At 48.5% G+C, this 15,383-nt stretch overlaps 2 protein-coding genes across 3 annotated transcripts; one reads left to right on the top strand and one right to left on the bottom strand.

The window, feature by feature from the left end:
* Positions 1–562: 562 nt before the first annotated feature.
* On the bottom strand, positions 563–9,024 carry PTGES2 (prostaglandin E synthase 2). 2 transcript variants are annotated; one of them, XM_019475817.2, is made up of 7 exons: positions 8,764–9,024; positions 6,902–7,096; positions 6,056–6,111; positions 5,074–5,226; positions 4,242–4,442; positions 2,353–2,470; positions 563–1,471 (listed from the first exon to the last, which is right to left on the bottom strand). In XM_019475817.2, exons 1-7 carry the CDS (start codon positions 9,007–9,009, stop codon positions 1,319–1,321), a joined length of 1,122 nt encoding a protein of 373 aa, XP_019331362.2. In that variant the 5' UTR covers positions 9,010–9,024; the 3' UTR covers positions 563–1,318. The 2 variants fall into 2 exon arrangements, with proteins under 2 accessions (XP_019331362.2, XP_059571580.1); XM_059715597.1 differs by lacking the exon at positions 4,242–4,442.
* Positions 9,025–11,093: 2,069 nt separating this feature from the next.
* Positions 11,094–15,073, top strand: BBLN (bublin coiled coil protein). The gene is made up of 2 exons (XM_006269431.4): positions 11,094–11,209; positions 13,988–15,073. The coding sequence occupies exons 1-2, from the start codon at positions 11,125–11,127 to the stop codon at positions 14,182–14,184; spliced, it is 282 nt and encodes a 93-aa protein (XP_006269493.1). The 5' UTR covers positions 11,094–11,124; the 3' UTR covers positions 14,185–15,073.
* Positions 15,074–15,383: the final 310 nt, after the last annotated feature.

Raw genomic sequence — 15,383 nt, 5'->3', positions numbered from 1 at the left:
GGTTATCTTATTCCCAGTTCCTGGTTCAAAGCTGACCTACACCCCGTACCAGCTCGTTATCCAGGACGTGGCTTCCTCTGGGACACAAGCACCTTAGGGCAGGAGCTGTCCTTGGGACTACAGGAGGTTGCCTAGGGGGCCAGTCCGAGACAGATATTTAATCCCCCCCCCAATTTCCCAAATCAGCACTTGCCTTGAAGAGCTCCTGCCCAGATCCCTTCCAAGCTGACAACCAGGGAAAGGAAAGGAAAGGAACCGAACCCCTGGGGCTGTTTGGAGGCTCTCGCCCCTCCGCACCGTCTCACACCCAGGCAGTGACCTGAGCAGGTCTCCACCAAGCAGCAGCAGCGGACTGAGACAGGCAGAAAAATCCTAGTTCCACTGAGTTCATAGTACAAAGCGTAACCCAGCGCCGCGGCTCCCTCTGCTTATCACCCGCAGCAAAACCTTTGTTGTTTTTGCATGAGATGCAGCCACAGAGCCACCCGGGAGGGTAAAACGCACTTGCTCTCATACTTTCCATCCCACCACTACCCATGCTCCCAGGAACACATGTAACCAATGAGAAGAAGAGGGTTTATTGTTTTCTCTTTTTAAATAACCGTTTCAAAATAATGATTTGCAGCCTGGGTTGTACTCTCTGATTCCCCATCTCTCAATAGCCAAGAGGCTGGAGGTACTGACAACCGCAGAGAAAGAAGCAAGCCTGTATCATCCCTGCCAGTGCAGAATCAGCTCAAGAGACAACCGTTATCATGAAAGCAGTGGAAGCATAGGGCCTGCAGACAGCAGCACCGTTTCCATTGCATATAGGGATCCCTCTCAGTGTTGAACTATATTTTACTGCAGGATAAACATGAATGTCATTTGAGAGTTACTTGGTATCTCAAACAGCCTGGAAGATCCTTAGGTTAACTTGGAAGAGTGGAGATACAGCCTGATGCCATAACTGGATAGACCTGAAACATCTGCTTTTGGCTGTAATGTCAACAAGCCACTACAGGAATTTGTTATAATAAATAGCCTGCCCTGAGCCCTTGCAAAAAGTCAGTCTGCTGCACTCAGCTGCTTAATCAGAACGTGCCCTCATTTCCAATGAGATACAAGCTCAGGGTCATTTACATGTTCCTATTATTCAACATTTCACACCTATATATAGCAGAACCAGGCACACCTGTCCTGCTCCATTAGTCTCATGGAGGCCCTTCTCAGCTATAAATGGGACAGTCTGTGGGCATGCACTTCAGTTAAGGAGAAGCCAACCTAGTTCATTTTCAATAAAATTAAAAACATTGTAAGCTTTTCCTGAGTGAAGACTTTAGACAGGCAGGTGCAGCTGATGCTGATTTGTGATGACAGCCTCCTTAATGGCGGTCTCCATGCGATGGTACCAAGGCTGAATCTTGGTGTGAGTCATCATGTCGTCAAAGGCTTCCAGCCCTTCCATGACCCGGAGGACTCCATACACCGCCTGTGCCAACAGAGGACAGAGTTTGGAAACTGAGATGAACAACCAACTCAAATCTGAAGTTCTCCATTCCAGACTAAGTGTTCCACAAGTGCTGGACAGCTCTCTCTCTGCCCTACAACCTATTCCAGCACTCTGATTAGCCAGGCTGACTGAGACCATTGCACAGGTTAGACAGGCACATAAGCAGCACACTCACAAAGCAGGTCCAGGGTTTGATATCACTGAAGAATGACTAAAAGGCAGTGACATGGATACAGAGCTGACAGAAAAGCACCCAGTAGAATTTCTACCTGCTTATGCAGACTTTGTTTCAAAGTAAAACAGGAGGCACTTTAATTTTAAATGAGAGCTGATGGTGCTGGACAAGATAGTTCACGATCCCAACCCTACAGTGTAATTTTTGTAAGGCAATCCTGATGCCCCTGTGGAGTCCTATTTAAGTCAACAGAGCTCCTTACAGGTCAAAGTTTCTGCTCGTTCGTATCCAGCTGCAGCACTGGAAACTTGCAGCAATCTGCTCCAGATAACTAACACCACCCTCCTCTGAGCAGTCTGCAAGGTGCACACTTGGAGTACATGTCCTGGTGGGCAGGCAACTACCAGGAAGCCAATCTACATACACAGCCCCATGCTGACTGCATATTCTTGACCTCTCTTCATATGTGCAGTGGAATAAGTTCTCCCCCAACATGCAAGACACATAGCTGGCAGGCAGACACCGCAATTCCTATTACCCTTGTAATACTTCTCTGACATCTAGACCAAAAACAGAATGATTATACATAAAATGTCACCCCAATAACCATGGGTAGAGATGGCTGGATGAGAGAGTTATATGTAAATGAACATACAGAGATCCATGGGCCCGATTAGCCTCTTACCAAGTCAGCAAGATTTGGTTGACTGCCTCCCATGAAGAGTCGGTGTTTGCCAATAGCTTTTACCCAGTCATCGGCTGCTTCGTATAAGTCTTCCCGAACATTATCCTGAAGGTGATGTCTGTATGAAGAGAAGTTATACTGTTCTTTAACACAGTTATTTCTCTCTGTTTCTTCCATCATTACTCTTCCCATGGATTAGGCTATACCAATTGCAACATATTTAAGAAACTAAATGGAAAGGCCAAGTATCTTGCATTTCAAAGGCAGAGTGATTTAGTAGCCTACAAAGCAATAGTCCCTACTTGAATGACTGCAAATAATATGCAGAGTGGAGTAAATGGTTAAGAAGTTATTTGGTCTAGTGGTTAAAGAGCCAATATTCCCAAAATCCAGAAGAGTCATTCTGGATGTCAAAAGACCTCACTGTATCTTGGTAATGTTAGTTATAGCACTGAAAAACTGGATTAAAAAGGGCATTTGTATTAAGAAGATAGATGAGATCCAAAAAAGGAAAAATCCCAACATCCTTTTCATATGAGGGTAGAAAAGGCTTTTAGTCACTACAGCCATGGGAAAATGTAATGGATCTACAGTAGAATGCCAATTCTAAAATGATCACCACTTCAAATTATCATTCAGCTTAAAGGATCAAAAACTACTTCCGATTCCTATCCCATTTGTTGCACCATTCAGCATAGGTGGAGGGAGAAAAATTATTGGGGGGGGGGGGGGGAATGAGCATGTGTGCATGCACATGCATGCCCCCCAACAGGCAAGTCTGTGGGGGAAGGGGTGGTGCACATCAAGGCCCCAGGGGTGAGGGAGGTGGGGAGGGAGCGGGGCACAGGTAGGAGCAGGGGCTGGGGTGAATGGGGCCCTAGCTGGGCCAGGTGGTGGGACAAGCAGAGGCCTGGGGAGCGTATGCCCCCCCAATCTGTGCAGGGTGGAGGTAGCTGTCACTGCATGCTGGGGTTTGAGCCTTGCTGCATCTGCCCTACGCCCCCTGCCTGTCCAGTGGTGGGACGCATATGGCATTGTGCGGCTCTCAGGGCACGCGGCCCCTGGGCTCCTGCTTGTCCCACCACCCAGCCCAGCCGGGGCCCCCACTCAACCCAGCCCCTGCCTGTGCCCAACTCCCTCCCTCACTGCTGGGGCCTCAATCTGCACCCCCCACAACGGTGAGGGAGGGAGTGGGGTTGCGGCAGGGAAGGCCCTACACAGCTGGGGCGAGGCACCTGGCGCAGGGAGGGGGTCATAGCTCCCGCCACTGCAGGCACCCTGGGAGGGCATGGGGGGCATGTACCCCCAGATCTGCACGGAGTGGGACAGGCTGCAACTACAGGCTGGGGCTCAACCTGTGCTGGGCATTTCCCAGCAGGGGAGGGGGGCGGGGGGGAAAAGAGGCTAGGCTGTGCTTGAGGTGGGCGGTGGCAGCAGAGAGGTGGGGTTGGGGAGGCTACAGCAAATTTTTGGGTGGCTGCTGCCCTCCCCCCATAGCCCCACTCCCAGCACTACTGCCACCCACCTCAAGTGCAGCCTGGCCCAGCCCCCCCTGGGAAGAGCTCAGTGCAGTACCTGCAGCCCTCTCTCGCCCCATGCAGATCCAGGAGTGCACACGCCCTGTGCCTCCTGGGGTGCACGTAGCATCAGGAGCCGCACTCCACCGACGAGCCACTCAAGCCCCCTAAACGAGCCTCAGATACAAAACTCAGCACTTACTCAAAGTGATCTTTGAAACAGATTTTGAGATCAGTTATTAACTGATATTTTGGCAGGAAATGGATACAAGGTAGAATGATTTCACATTTGAAATTCAGGCCTAATACTGTCAAACTCCAATAGGATGAAGAGGGATTCCCCTCCTATGTAGTTGCCTCAGTGGTACCAACCTGCTCTTTAGCCTCTTGCCAATGAAGAACATGGCCAGCGCCCCTACGTATTTGGCAAAAAAACCTTCCATGGTGCCAAACTTGCCTTCACGAACAATGTAATCAAAGGATGCCAGGGCCTCTCTGGGTGTGCGGTAAACATTGGGGGAGATGAGGTGAACAAGCCAGTCATCCACCCACTTTCGCCATTTAATTTCCTCCCTGTAAACATGCCAAGAAATTATTCTTAGTGAACAAGGTTAGACACATTGTGCTGTGGGAGCTGACACAGTTGGAATCCCAATGACCATAGCTGGAGCTTCTTCAAAAGAGGAGTGCAGCTGAGGTCCTAGCCAGCTTGCTCCATTCCTCCCTAAACTGAAGTTAGCAGGGATCCTCCACATACCACACTGCTCTATTTCTAAAATTAAATCAGAGGTGACAAACTACAGCTTCAAACTGCCTTTTGATTACTTGCGTCAGACCAGAGAGTCCAGGAGAAACTGACGTTCCACCCTCATGAAGCCTCCTGCGAATCCGCAGTGAAGTGCTTCCTCTGGCTAACTCAGAAGCAACACAGACAGACTAAGTCAGCCATGCCTATTCTCCTCAGAGGATAGCATGCAGGAAAAGAAACTGGAGCAGTCTTTGAGGCTCTCTGCACCCCCGCATGTTAACATGCATACACTGATTATATTTTGCAAGTTATTTCAAACAAAGCCATTCCAATGCTGCCGTGGTGCCTGTTTCATCAACAGCAGCATTAGGAGGATTCTATTCATTCTCTCCCAGATGATGTGGGAGGGTCACCGTGAAACAGCTTAAAAGCTCAGAGCCCAACGGGGATGCTTACACTAGCATTTCTTTGATGGGATACACCTGCTGAGTCTCCATTTCATCCAGCATGAGCCAGTACTTATTCCCATACTCAGTCACCTCCTTGCCTTGATCATTCACAGCTTTCATAGCAGGATAAAATGTCACAATCTCGTCTAAGCTCTTCCTCCTGTGGGCAGAAATACAGTCAGATTCTGCTGTACCAGCTGAAAAACATCTACTATTGAACCCTCTCTTTGGTGCAACAAAGTAACAGCTGTTTTGACAATACAGATTCTGATGTGAACATCTATCCCTATGAGGCTCAGAAACTCCAAGTCTAAGGGGCTTCTGTGTCCTGTTTGTATTTTCTCTTTTAGTATTTCCAATCCACCATGAAGTGCAGTTACAATCAATGTGGTTCCAGACCCCAATATAGCCTGCTGGTGTCAATGGCACTGTGAAAAGGCTACAAGTGGGGAAGGGCAATCTGGAGTGAAATCTACCTCGCCCAATGTTTTGACAGCAGGCTACTAGATTTCAAGTTTAAAATCTTCTTTGTGCAAAGGAAGAATTCTACAGGGAAAAAAGGTTGTGCTAAAATATAAGAGCTATGCTAACCTATATTGATTCCATCCAGGAAGAGCACACACCAACTGCTGAAGCTTCCTTAGCCTGATGAAGGGTTTTTGAACCTGAAAGCTTGTTTAATAACTATTCTCCAACCATTTGGGTTGGTCTAATAAAAAATATCAAATTCACCCAAGGAACCTTGTCTGCCTATGTCCTTAGACCAACACGGCTACAACCCAAACCCCTGTATTTGTATTATACACTCAGATATATCCAGGGTTTACCTAGCTCACCAAAGGCTGGCTTTATCAGACATGTCTGTCTACAGCCACAGAGTTTTTGGGGTAACAAGATATTGAACAACCAAATGGCTGATGGGGCAATTCTTTTTCTAGTTTGTATAGGACAGTTCACGTAACTCCACTCTCATGGCTCAGCTTTCTTACCTGGAAATGAGATAAGTCTTCACTGCACTGATGATCACTGAAGAGTCATTCAGTTGCTGCAAAACAGAATTAAAACCATCACTGTGGAGAAGTTGATGGAGTTAAGGAGGAAGAACACGTAAGAGGCTTTACCAACTCAACCCCCTTGGGGCCCTACTAATCTCCAAGTTCCCTCTCCCCGGAACTGTTTATTCCCAAAGACACATTTGTGTTCCCAACATTATCACTGCCCCTGGTATCTACCATGTTAATTGCTCTAGAGAGGTCTACGATGGAAACCAAAGGTGACTTCACATTCGAAAGCTGAGACTAATGACTATGAAGTACAAACGCAACTCGAGTTAAGTTTCAATTTGAGTTGTCGTCATCGCCAGAATAAAAACAACCTTGTGAAAAAACGCAGCAGGGCCTGAAATCCTGCATATCCTTAAGCCTAATTCTTCCCCTACATAATAAAAGCCGTTCCCACTGACTTCAGTACAACATACCCATTTTCTGCATGGGGTGGGAGCAAGAAGTCTATTGGACTTTACAGTTTTACCTTCCTTCACACTTACTTTGTGATCCTTAAGAAACAGCAGGGATTGTCATTGCTGGGAAAAACTGGGCTGTGAGGGGGTGGGGGAAGGGAACAGGGCAGGAGGGATCTCAGCATAATATGCAAGACTAAGGAAGTGGTAGCTGAGGCTACAGTTATAAAAAGAGCAGTAAAATATTCTAAGCTGCTTTGGAACTAGAGAATCACCGTGTGAGCCCTGCCTGCGCTCAGCTAGTGATCCAATGCTGGAGGGGAACCTCAGAATCAGTTACTGGAAGAGCCAAGCACTGGGCACACAAGAGACTCACCAGAGAGTTTCCAGTGTTGGTGAGAAGAATGGGCACCTTCCTGTAGGAAGAGAATTTGATCTCCTTCCGCATTACTGGGTTCACCTCCACAATCTCGTAGGGCAGCCCATGATAATCAAGGAAAGCTCGGACCTTACTGCAGAACGGGCAAGTTTTGTACTGGTAAAGAGTCAGCTGCAGACTACCTTCAGGAAGCTGTGGGGAGAAGAAGATGATAGAAGCTTATTTGTTCAACTTGAACATCATTTTCACGTACCGTATTCGTGTTGTGCTGAGATTTGGCATTCGGATTCCTAACCTGATCATCAACATCAAGGCTCACAGCTTCTGGTTAACTCATGTTTTTGTCCAATGGCATGACAAAGATTCACCTTTCATGTTTAAAGGAGATCTATTTTTCTAAATTTCCCTTTGTCTTGACCCTATATTTCCAAACTCCTAAGAATATAAGGCTTTGTCTAGGGAGCTTTCTCCCCAAGAATGACACAACATCGACATGCACTTCTACCACAGTAAAGCAGGCAAATTAACAAATGAAAAACACTCAACTCTGAAACAAATTAAACTAACAGAGCAAAGCCCAACAGTAAAAATAACATTATCTAAGAAAAATCCAAAATTGATTAAATCTATTGAGGACTTTGCTGCTGATTTTAGAAGGGTGTTCACATACTATAGTAATGAGCAATAGTATTCAAATTAGAAGGATGATAGGAAAAAAAAAAAAAAATCTAGTGGGCTATTCCAGGAAGCAATGACTTCTTATACAAGTTGAAAGTTCATAGGCACAAGACCTGGCGTTGCAGGCACGCCTGACATTCAATGAGAGCTCTAGGTGCAGACACGAAGCATGAGCACAGTGTCATGAAGCATCAGGCCCACAATATTAGACAAAATGCACTTCTACCACAGCAACATGAATGTGCCTTGCTGATTATGCATACACCGTCAAACAACTGCCTTATTTCAACTTGTATCTGTTCACCTGTTTATATAATCCCTCAGGGAGGGTCTGCAAGAACTAATTAGCTGACAGAAGACACTGTGTCCCAGCACAGCAGCGCTGCTCTTCCTGCCCCCACACAATCACGTTCTTTTTATTCATACAAATAGAAGGAATGTGCTCATTCACTCAAAGAAGACAATGTTTAGGGCTTGTTTCCAACACTGAAGTTATTTCCTTCCAAAATCCAGTAACAAACTGGGGACTGTTATTTGCATAATGGCTAGAAATGCTTTTCTAACATGATTTGAGCCTTTTTTAAAACAGGTCTGCGAGCCCAAATACTGCAGCATCACGCTAGTAGTGCATCAGAAGCGGAAAGCAAAAAGAAACAAAAGCAAAATGGAGATGCCCAATTTCTTCCCACCAAGTTGAGCAAATCTGCAAGTCTTCGTTTGAATAAAATAAAAGAATTACTAGTCATGCCATTGAGCTGCTTTTTTTTTTTTTTTAAATTAACCTTTTTAGCCCGATGCCATCCCTTTTATTCTTTCCTATTGCGGGAACCATTAACAAGCAAATTTGTTTTCAAACAGAAGCCGGTCTGTCCAGGGACAACTAATGCAAATATAAGACGTGGAAAACGAGCATCTGAGGGGTTCGGCTACAGGACACAACAGAGGGGCAACACTATATTCAACATTTTCTGCAAAAAATAGAAAAGGACGGATGGAAAAAAAATAAAATAAGTCAAATCTGGGCTGGGAAAAGGGTTCCCGGCCCCCAAATGTTGCTATGGGCATGATCCAGAGCCCTGGGGGGAAACGTAGAAATGCAGGTGAGGCTGCAGACACATTTCTACCGGGGCCCGGGCTGGAGCCGCTCCCGCGGGCCGCGCCGGGAGGAGGAGGGGAGGTACCTGGGCGGGCTCCTGCTTTGCAAGGTGCTCCCGGGTCTTCAAGCGATGCTGGAGGGTTTGGTAGAGACCGAAGCCGCCCCCCAAGGCAAAAGCAGCCCCCGCCAGCAGGCGGCCCCGCGCTGCCGGGCCCGCGCCGGAGGGGACGCAGTAGGCCCTGCCCGGGGCCCGCAGGAGCCCGGGGGCCGCAACCCGCGCCCGCCACGTGAGCGGCCGCACGCACCGCCAGCCGCGGCCGGCAGCTGCCATCTTCACCTGCAAAAAGCGGCGCGGGCGGGCCCCGAAACCCAGGAGGCTTTAAAGATACAGCGGCTCCGCCGGCTGCCGGGCCAGCGCCCCCTGCCGGGCGCTGTTGAAATAGCGCCGCCAGGCCCGGCGGGTCGGTGCGTCCGGCTCGGCTCACGAGGGTGTTTGGGTGGAGGCGTCCGCCCGTCTTAGACTCGCGAAAGAGCTGGGGGAGAAACTGCTCTTTGCAAGCTTGCGGGCACCGACGCCCTTCTTCAGGCATAGGGAGAGGCACCTGCAATGCCTGATGAAGGGTGTTTGTGCCCGAAAGCTTGCAATGAAAGACTTTTTTGGATTTTTTTTGCAAAAATCTTGTACTAGTCGAGACGATTTATTTTATTAGACCAAGTCCGGATCGCCTTTTCCTCTAGACCCATACGGCTACAACCTGGATGCCCGACACCTGGAAGAGATCGAATTTTAGCTGGTTTTTAAAAATGAAATCTTCATATTTTCCCGAGTGGGAAGCAAGGGTGAGCACCTGAAACCTGAGATCCTGCCTTTGTTTCAAGGCAATCTGCATCAAGGCAGGACCTCACGGGAGGTGAGAGGCTCCACACCCGCTAATAAGTTGGTCTAATAAAAGATCAGATTCAACCAAAAAGCCTTGTCTGTCCAGACCAGCGATGAACTGCCTGCCCAGAGGAGTTGTCCATCTATTGGCTCCTCCGTGAACGCCTATGAAATATGAACTTTCATTTCTACTCGAGGACTTTTACAATCTTTTCTCCCATGCCCGGTGAAGGGTGTTTGTGTCCGAAAGCTTGCAATTAAAGAAACTTTTTTGCAAAAATCCTGTTCGCCTAATAAAAGATATCACCTCTACTATGAGTCCTGATTGCCTGAAGAAGGGCATTTGTGCCTAAAACCTTGCAAAGAACAACTATTTAGCTGGTTGAATATAAGATGACACATTTACACAAAGAACCTGGTCTGCCTCTGAGTGGACGAACATGAATAAAACATTCTCTGCAAGCAGCAGAGCAATTTTTCACAGGGAAAACTAAAGTCAAGATGGTGCTTGTGAATATTTAGTGAGGTTTTTTTTCCCCGCTTTTGAAGAAAGTCTACTCATCTCCACCCTCTGCTGTCACTGCACTGATTGTCTAATCCTCCCCTCTGCTTTATGAATCCACATGGAGGTGGAAAGGAGAAGGCTGCACTTCTGAAAAGGAGGGCAGCCCCCTCCTTTCCATCTCCATGTGGTTTCATGCCCCTCCATTCCCCACCTTGAGTGCTAGGCTGGTGCAAAGTACTGGCCCAGGCTTCTCCAGTCTAACGCATAAAAACAAGGAGCGGATAGTAACCGTTTGCACTTCTACAGCAGCCCTTATCTGAGATCTCAGAGGTTTACCCAGCTGATCAGCACAGATATTCCAGTCCCCTATGAAGCCACAGGTGCTGCAGAAGGGCTGCCCAGGGAAGCTGTGGGGGCGCAGGGTGCAGCTGAGTTGGTCTAAGGATGCGGGCAGAGGAGGGTCTTTGGGTGAATCCGATCTCTTTGATTAGAGCCACTCGAATCCTTGGAAGTCTCACTAGCAAGCTATTGGGTTTAAACCCAACAGCTTGCTAAGAAGAATTTTTCCAAGGATTGGAGCGGGTCTAATCAAAGAGATCGGATTCAAGCAAAGTCCCTCGTCTGCCAGGGAAGCGGGAGACTCCCCATGACTGGAGGTGTTCAAGGGGGGGGGGCAGCCACTGGCCAGGGGTGATGGACGGGCACCGGACCCCAGTTCTCTTTCCTGCCTGGTGCAGGCGCCTGGACCCGCTGATCTTCCCACATCCCTTCCAGCCCCGCAATCTGTGGCTCTCCGATTGCACTAGGGGTACTTCCCGGGCTTCTTTGCTGATTGCACCTGCGCCCCCTCCCCGCACAGGAGACCCAAAGAACCTCCCGAGACTCGCCAGCTTCACTCACTACCCAGAACCAAGCACTTTACTTCCGGGGCGGGGCCGCGCTGTCCACAAGCCCCGCCCACGTGACACACCCGCCATCGCTCCGCCCCCTTCCGGGTCAAGGTGGCTCCGCCCCTCGTCGGGCAGGGGGCGGGGCTTGGCGGCGTTAGTTCCGGGCGCAGCATGTCGGGGCCGAACGGGGAGCCGCACGTGGCGGGCGGCGCGGGGCCGGGCGAGGACGGCGGCGAGGACAGCTTCGGGGAGGAAGGTGAGCGGCGCCCGGGCAGGAGCCGGCTCTGCTTGGCCCGAGGCAAAACGGCCACATAGTGCGCCCGCCTCCCTGAAGCTCGGCCCCCGCGGGGAGACTGGGGGTTGGAGCCAGGCCTCGGTCGTGGGAAGGGCTGTGCCTCCCCGTCCCTCTGCTGCGGAGAGAGGCGAGGGCGAGCGCTGCTTGCGCCAGCGGTGCAAGGTCTGGGATGCCGAGCGCTCTTCCTCGGGGCTCTCTTTGTAGTGCCTTGCACTGGGGAGCGTGTCTAACCTTACCCACCTACATCCTTGGCCCAATCAAATCCTCGCCTCTGGACCGTCAGGGCTGCATCACTGTTGCGCTACCATATAAGTGGAAATTTCTTCCTCCTCCTTGGTCACGCTGGAATAGCTTGTTCAGAAGGAATTGCAATTAAAGGTATTTTTTTTTTGCAAAAATCTTGTTGGTTTAATAAATCCTCTCTACTATGAATCCTGATTGCCCTGTTCAGAACACACCCCAGTCTGTACTGGGTTTGTCTCTGCATGCCTCCCCACTGCTCCGGGACATGTCCTCTTTGCTGCTCCGGCTGAGAAAACTAGACCCCTGCCAGTGGGATGCAGGCTGTGGCACCCCTCAATGCTCCTTTCAGTTTTTTCAGCTGTGCAGCAGCCAGGGAATCGACAGTTGTTCACCTTCAGCGCCTGCTCTTGCTTGCTTGGTAGACCTGTAGGATCTCAGAGAGTTTGGACTTTTCTATAGCTCCTTCCTAAGATCTCTTGAAGCTTTCTGTATCTGTATAGTTCTAGGTCTTGTCAAGGCATTTGTTCCAAAGTATATCATTGCCAGTGGAGACTCAGTAGATGACTTCATAGTCCTGTTAAATCTTAGTTTTTTGTGTGTTGGCTCTCCAGAAACAACACACGGTCCTGTTGTCACTTGCTGACAGCTTGGTATGCTCTTCTGTAGTGGAGTTGCCAGTGGCTACTGTCTGCATTAATTGGTTGGGTGGCTGAACCTCCCCTGGTACAGCTTGTGTCATACCAGAAGGATGCTCCTCTGGTATATTCCCCTTGTGGCTTCATGTTGCATTTCTGCAGACATTCAGCAGTTGATTTGCTGAGTATCTGATAACACCTGTGATGTTCCTTGCTGGGTTGAACATCTGGCTCTCCTTCCTTGCTTATTTGCAAAGAGTTTTTCTGCTATTTCAGGGGTCTCCACTCTCTCTGGTTTTCTTTGTCACAAGGGGAAGAGCAATGCAGCAACAGCTATCAGTTGTCCAAAAAGCTTTTGCTTTCTCAGAGGCTGTGCTGAAACTTAAACTTCTAAACTGCACCTCTTCCAGTGTGGCCTCCTGTGCCCATAGCTGAGAGGAGAATGCAGCACACAGGGATTAACGGTGGTTCTGTTCAGGGGACCCAGCCATAAGGCCAGTACTGATTTAAAAATAGACTTGTAGCTTGGACACACAAAATAAACTGACAAGATGAACTCAATGCACCAGTTGCCAGTTCCTTTTACTTCCAAGCACAGGATCCTCTGTAACTCTGCTGTGTGCTGCTCCTGTTTCCCTACTGAATGGTGGCTGCATGAGGTCTGGTGGGAGAGGAGGGCTGCTGACACAGGCCCTGGCATCTCATGAGGTCAGAGGATGAAATATCCTGAAAGCTTCAAAACAGTACTGTCCCAGGCCAGGGATGGGTCACTTGGCATGATCTAAGCCACTTCATTGTGTTCCCATTCAAGTCAGAGTTGCTTACTTCAGTGTCACACCTAAAACGGAAACAGGGTCAGGAATCTTGGCATGGCAGCGTATGGTGCAGGCCTGAAGTTTTAGTGAGGGTAGGGCTGTGCCCCAAGCATTTCATAATGGTAATGACTGTGCAGGTGTGTTGCTTCAGGTAACATGAAAGACATGTCTCCAAATGAAAGCCAATTTAATTCTTTGTTATACAATTCAATCATACTTGAATGGAATGAACATTTCATCTTGTCCTTTGAACAAACTAGGCTGGGGAACCAGCTTGAGCCTTGCCCTCAGGTCAGTTTGTGCCAGCTGTGTGGCATGCAACTTTGATCCCGCACAGCTGGTTTAGACTAGATCTTCTCCTCCCATGTGAGGTCTTAAATGGTCAAACTTGACTAGCATGGTCTCAGTAAATGGGTTAACAGCTTGGGGTGGATGGATCAGTGTGCCTCCAGTTTTATTGCTCCTGGGATGTTGAGATGTTTCCGTTTGGCCCTTGCAATGGGATTCACCCCGCCTCAACCATGAGAGATGCTGTGATGTTGTAGCAGTTTAACCCAGGCCAGACCCTTAAGTGACAGGTCCCAGATTAAGTACCCTGAAGATGCAAGTCCTCCAGGCAGTGTAAGCTCTTCTGTAGTACCCTGCCACACTGTCCATGCCCTGAGCAGACAAACCTACCACAGGAGTTGAATAGGTTAATTTAACCCTGATATCAGTTCAGATTTCTTGCATTTTTAGATAGCCATTTCCTTGGGAACAGGCCTGAACCCAACAACTTGCCTGCAAGTCTGAATAGTTCAGGTTAGATGGCCACTCCCAGGCTGTGCTGTTGCACAGAGGTAAAAAACCCTGTCACATCACCAAGTACCCAAACCACCGTGTCCTATTGACTATCCAAACCACATCTATGTGACAAGATGCAGTTGCATTTTACCTATACATGCTGCCTTGTATATTCTGGGCATATTTGTAAGAGTTCTAGCAATGTGGTCCCTGCTGGCCTGAACAGGGGGAGTAGAAGTTGAAATTGTTCTACTTCCTCCTAGAATATGCAGCAATAAATTCCATGCTGGACCAGATCAACTCCTGCCTGGATCACCTGGAAGAGAAGAATGACTACCTCCATGCCCGCCTGAAGGAGCTGCTGGAGTCCAACCGGCAGACACGTCTAGAGTTTCAGCAGCAGCTGAGTGAGGAGCAGAACATGCAAACTGACACGCAGGGACCAGAGCCAACCAGCTAGTTCCATCAGTTTGTGCACAAACCGCGTCTCCTGGTTGATGCTTCCCCAGGGACTTCCACTGTCTCTTGGTTTAAATGTAAACTTGAATAGAAAAGGCACATCCTGCTTGCTGTGTCCCCTCCAGTGGTTCAATTTTCTGCCCTTTCTGTGTATCTGTGTTTTCTTTTTAAATGTGTGAATTATACTACAGAGGTAAAAGAGTAGGTGTGGGGGAAGTTGATCCTTCAACATGCCACTTAACTCCAGCACTGAGCCACCAGTGTCTCCACTGGAACTAGTCCATGGGAAGTCTTGTTCATGTCACAGGCCATGTGAAATGGAGTCAGCTGTCCTTCACAGCTGAAACTACTTGGGGAGGGTGCCCATGCCTGTATCTTCTAGCCTATCTTTCCTCTAATATGGGAATTGTAAGGTGTACAGTGCTGGCACTCTTCTAGCAAACAGTGGTGCTGTCCCAGCCGCAGCTTTGTTCCTAGCTTTAATCCTGGGCAAGGTGACATGCTTCTGCCAGAGGCTAGTGGCCTAGTCAGTCTCCTGCCCTGTTGCTACAGTTCCATTCTAATTCATGTTGTCAGTTCTATACGAGCTCTGATTGAGAGAGTCTGGTTAACTTCCAAGAGCACAAGACTGACCAACTGGACTCCCTCTTCTGAGAAGATGTAGCATGAACTACCATTGTGCTCATTTAAGCACCATTTACCATTTAAGCTGTAAATGGGACCTTACTGTGACTTGTTTCTAGCTCTTGTGGGTACAACCTGGTGCCAGCATTGTGAAGCAGTTGTTCATATTTCACTACTGGATTTTTTTTGTACAGCTTAAAGTTTTTGAACATTCAGAGGAACTATTTATAAGATAAACTGTTTTATTAAAATTGCCTTGAACCTAACCACACTGGGAAGTCTCTTCTGAAGTTTGCTTTCTAGATCCTGTACTAGTAACTGAGCCCATGTTCTAACCCGTGTCCTGACCCTAGAAAGTGTTGGCTTGAGGCAGTAGAGGACACTGCAGAAGAGCGCACACACTTTATCTAAGGGTGATCTCATCTCTCAGCAGTGAAAATTCCATTAGTCTCATAACCTGTGATTATTAAAGCACATGATCTGAAGATGAGGAATACCCTCAAGAGACAGACTTCTCTCCACGTCAGTGGTCTAGATGTCCAGCTGGCTTTTCTAGTCCAAGCCATGAGCTTTTCC

The sequence above is a fragment of the Alligator mississippiensis genome, chromosome 12 (genome assembly GCF_030867095.1).
Source record: "Alligator mississippiensis isolate rAllMis1 chromosome 12, rAllMis1, whole genome shotgun sequence".
Lineage (NCBI taxonomy): Eukaryota > Metazoa > Chordata > Crocodylia > Alligatoridae > Alligator > Alligator mississippiensis.
This window is presented reverse-complemented; position numbering and strand designations above follow the sequence as displayed.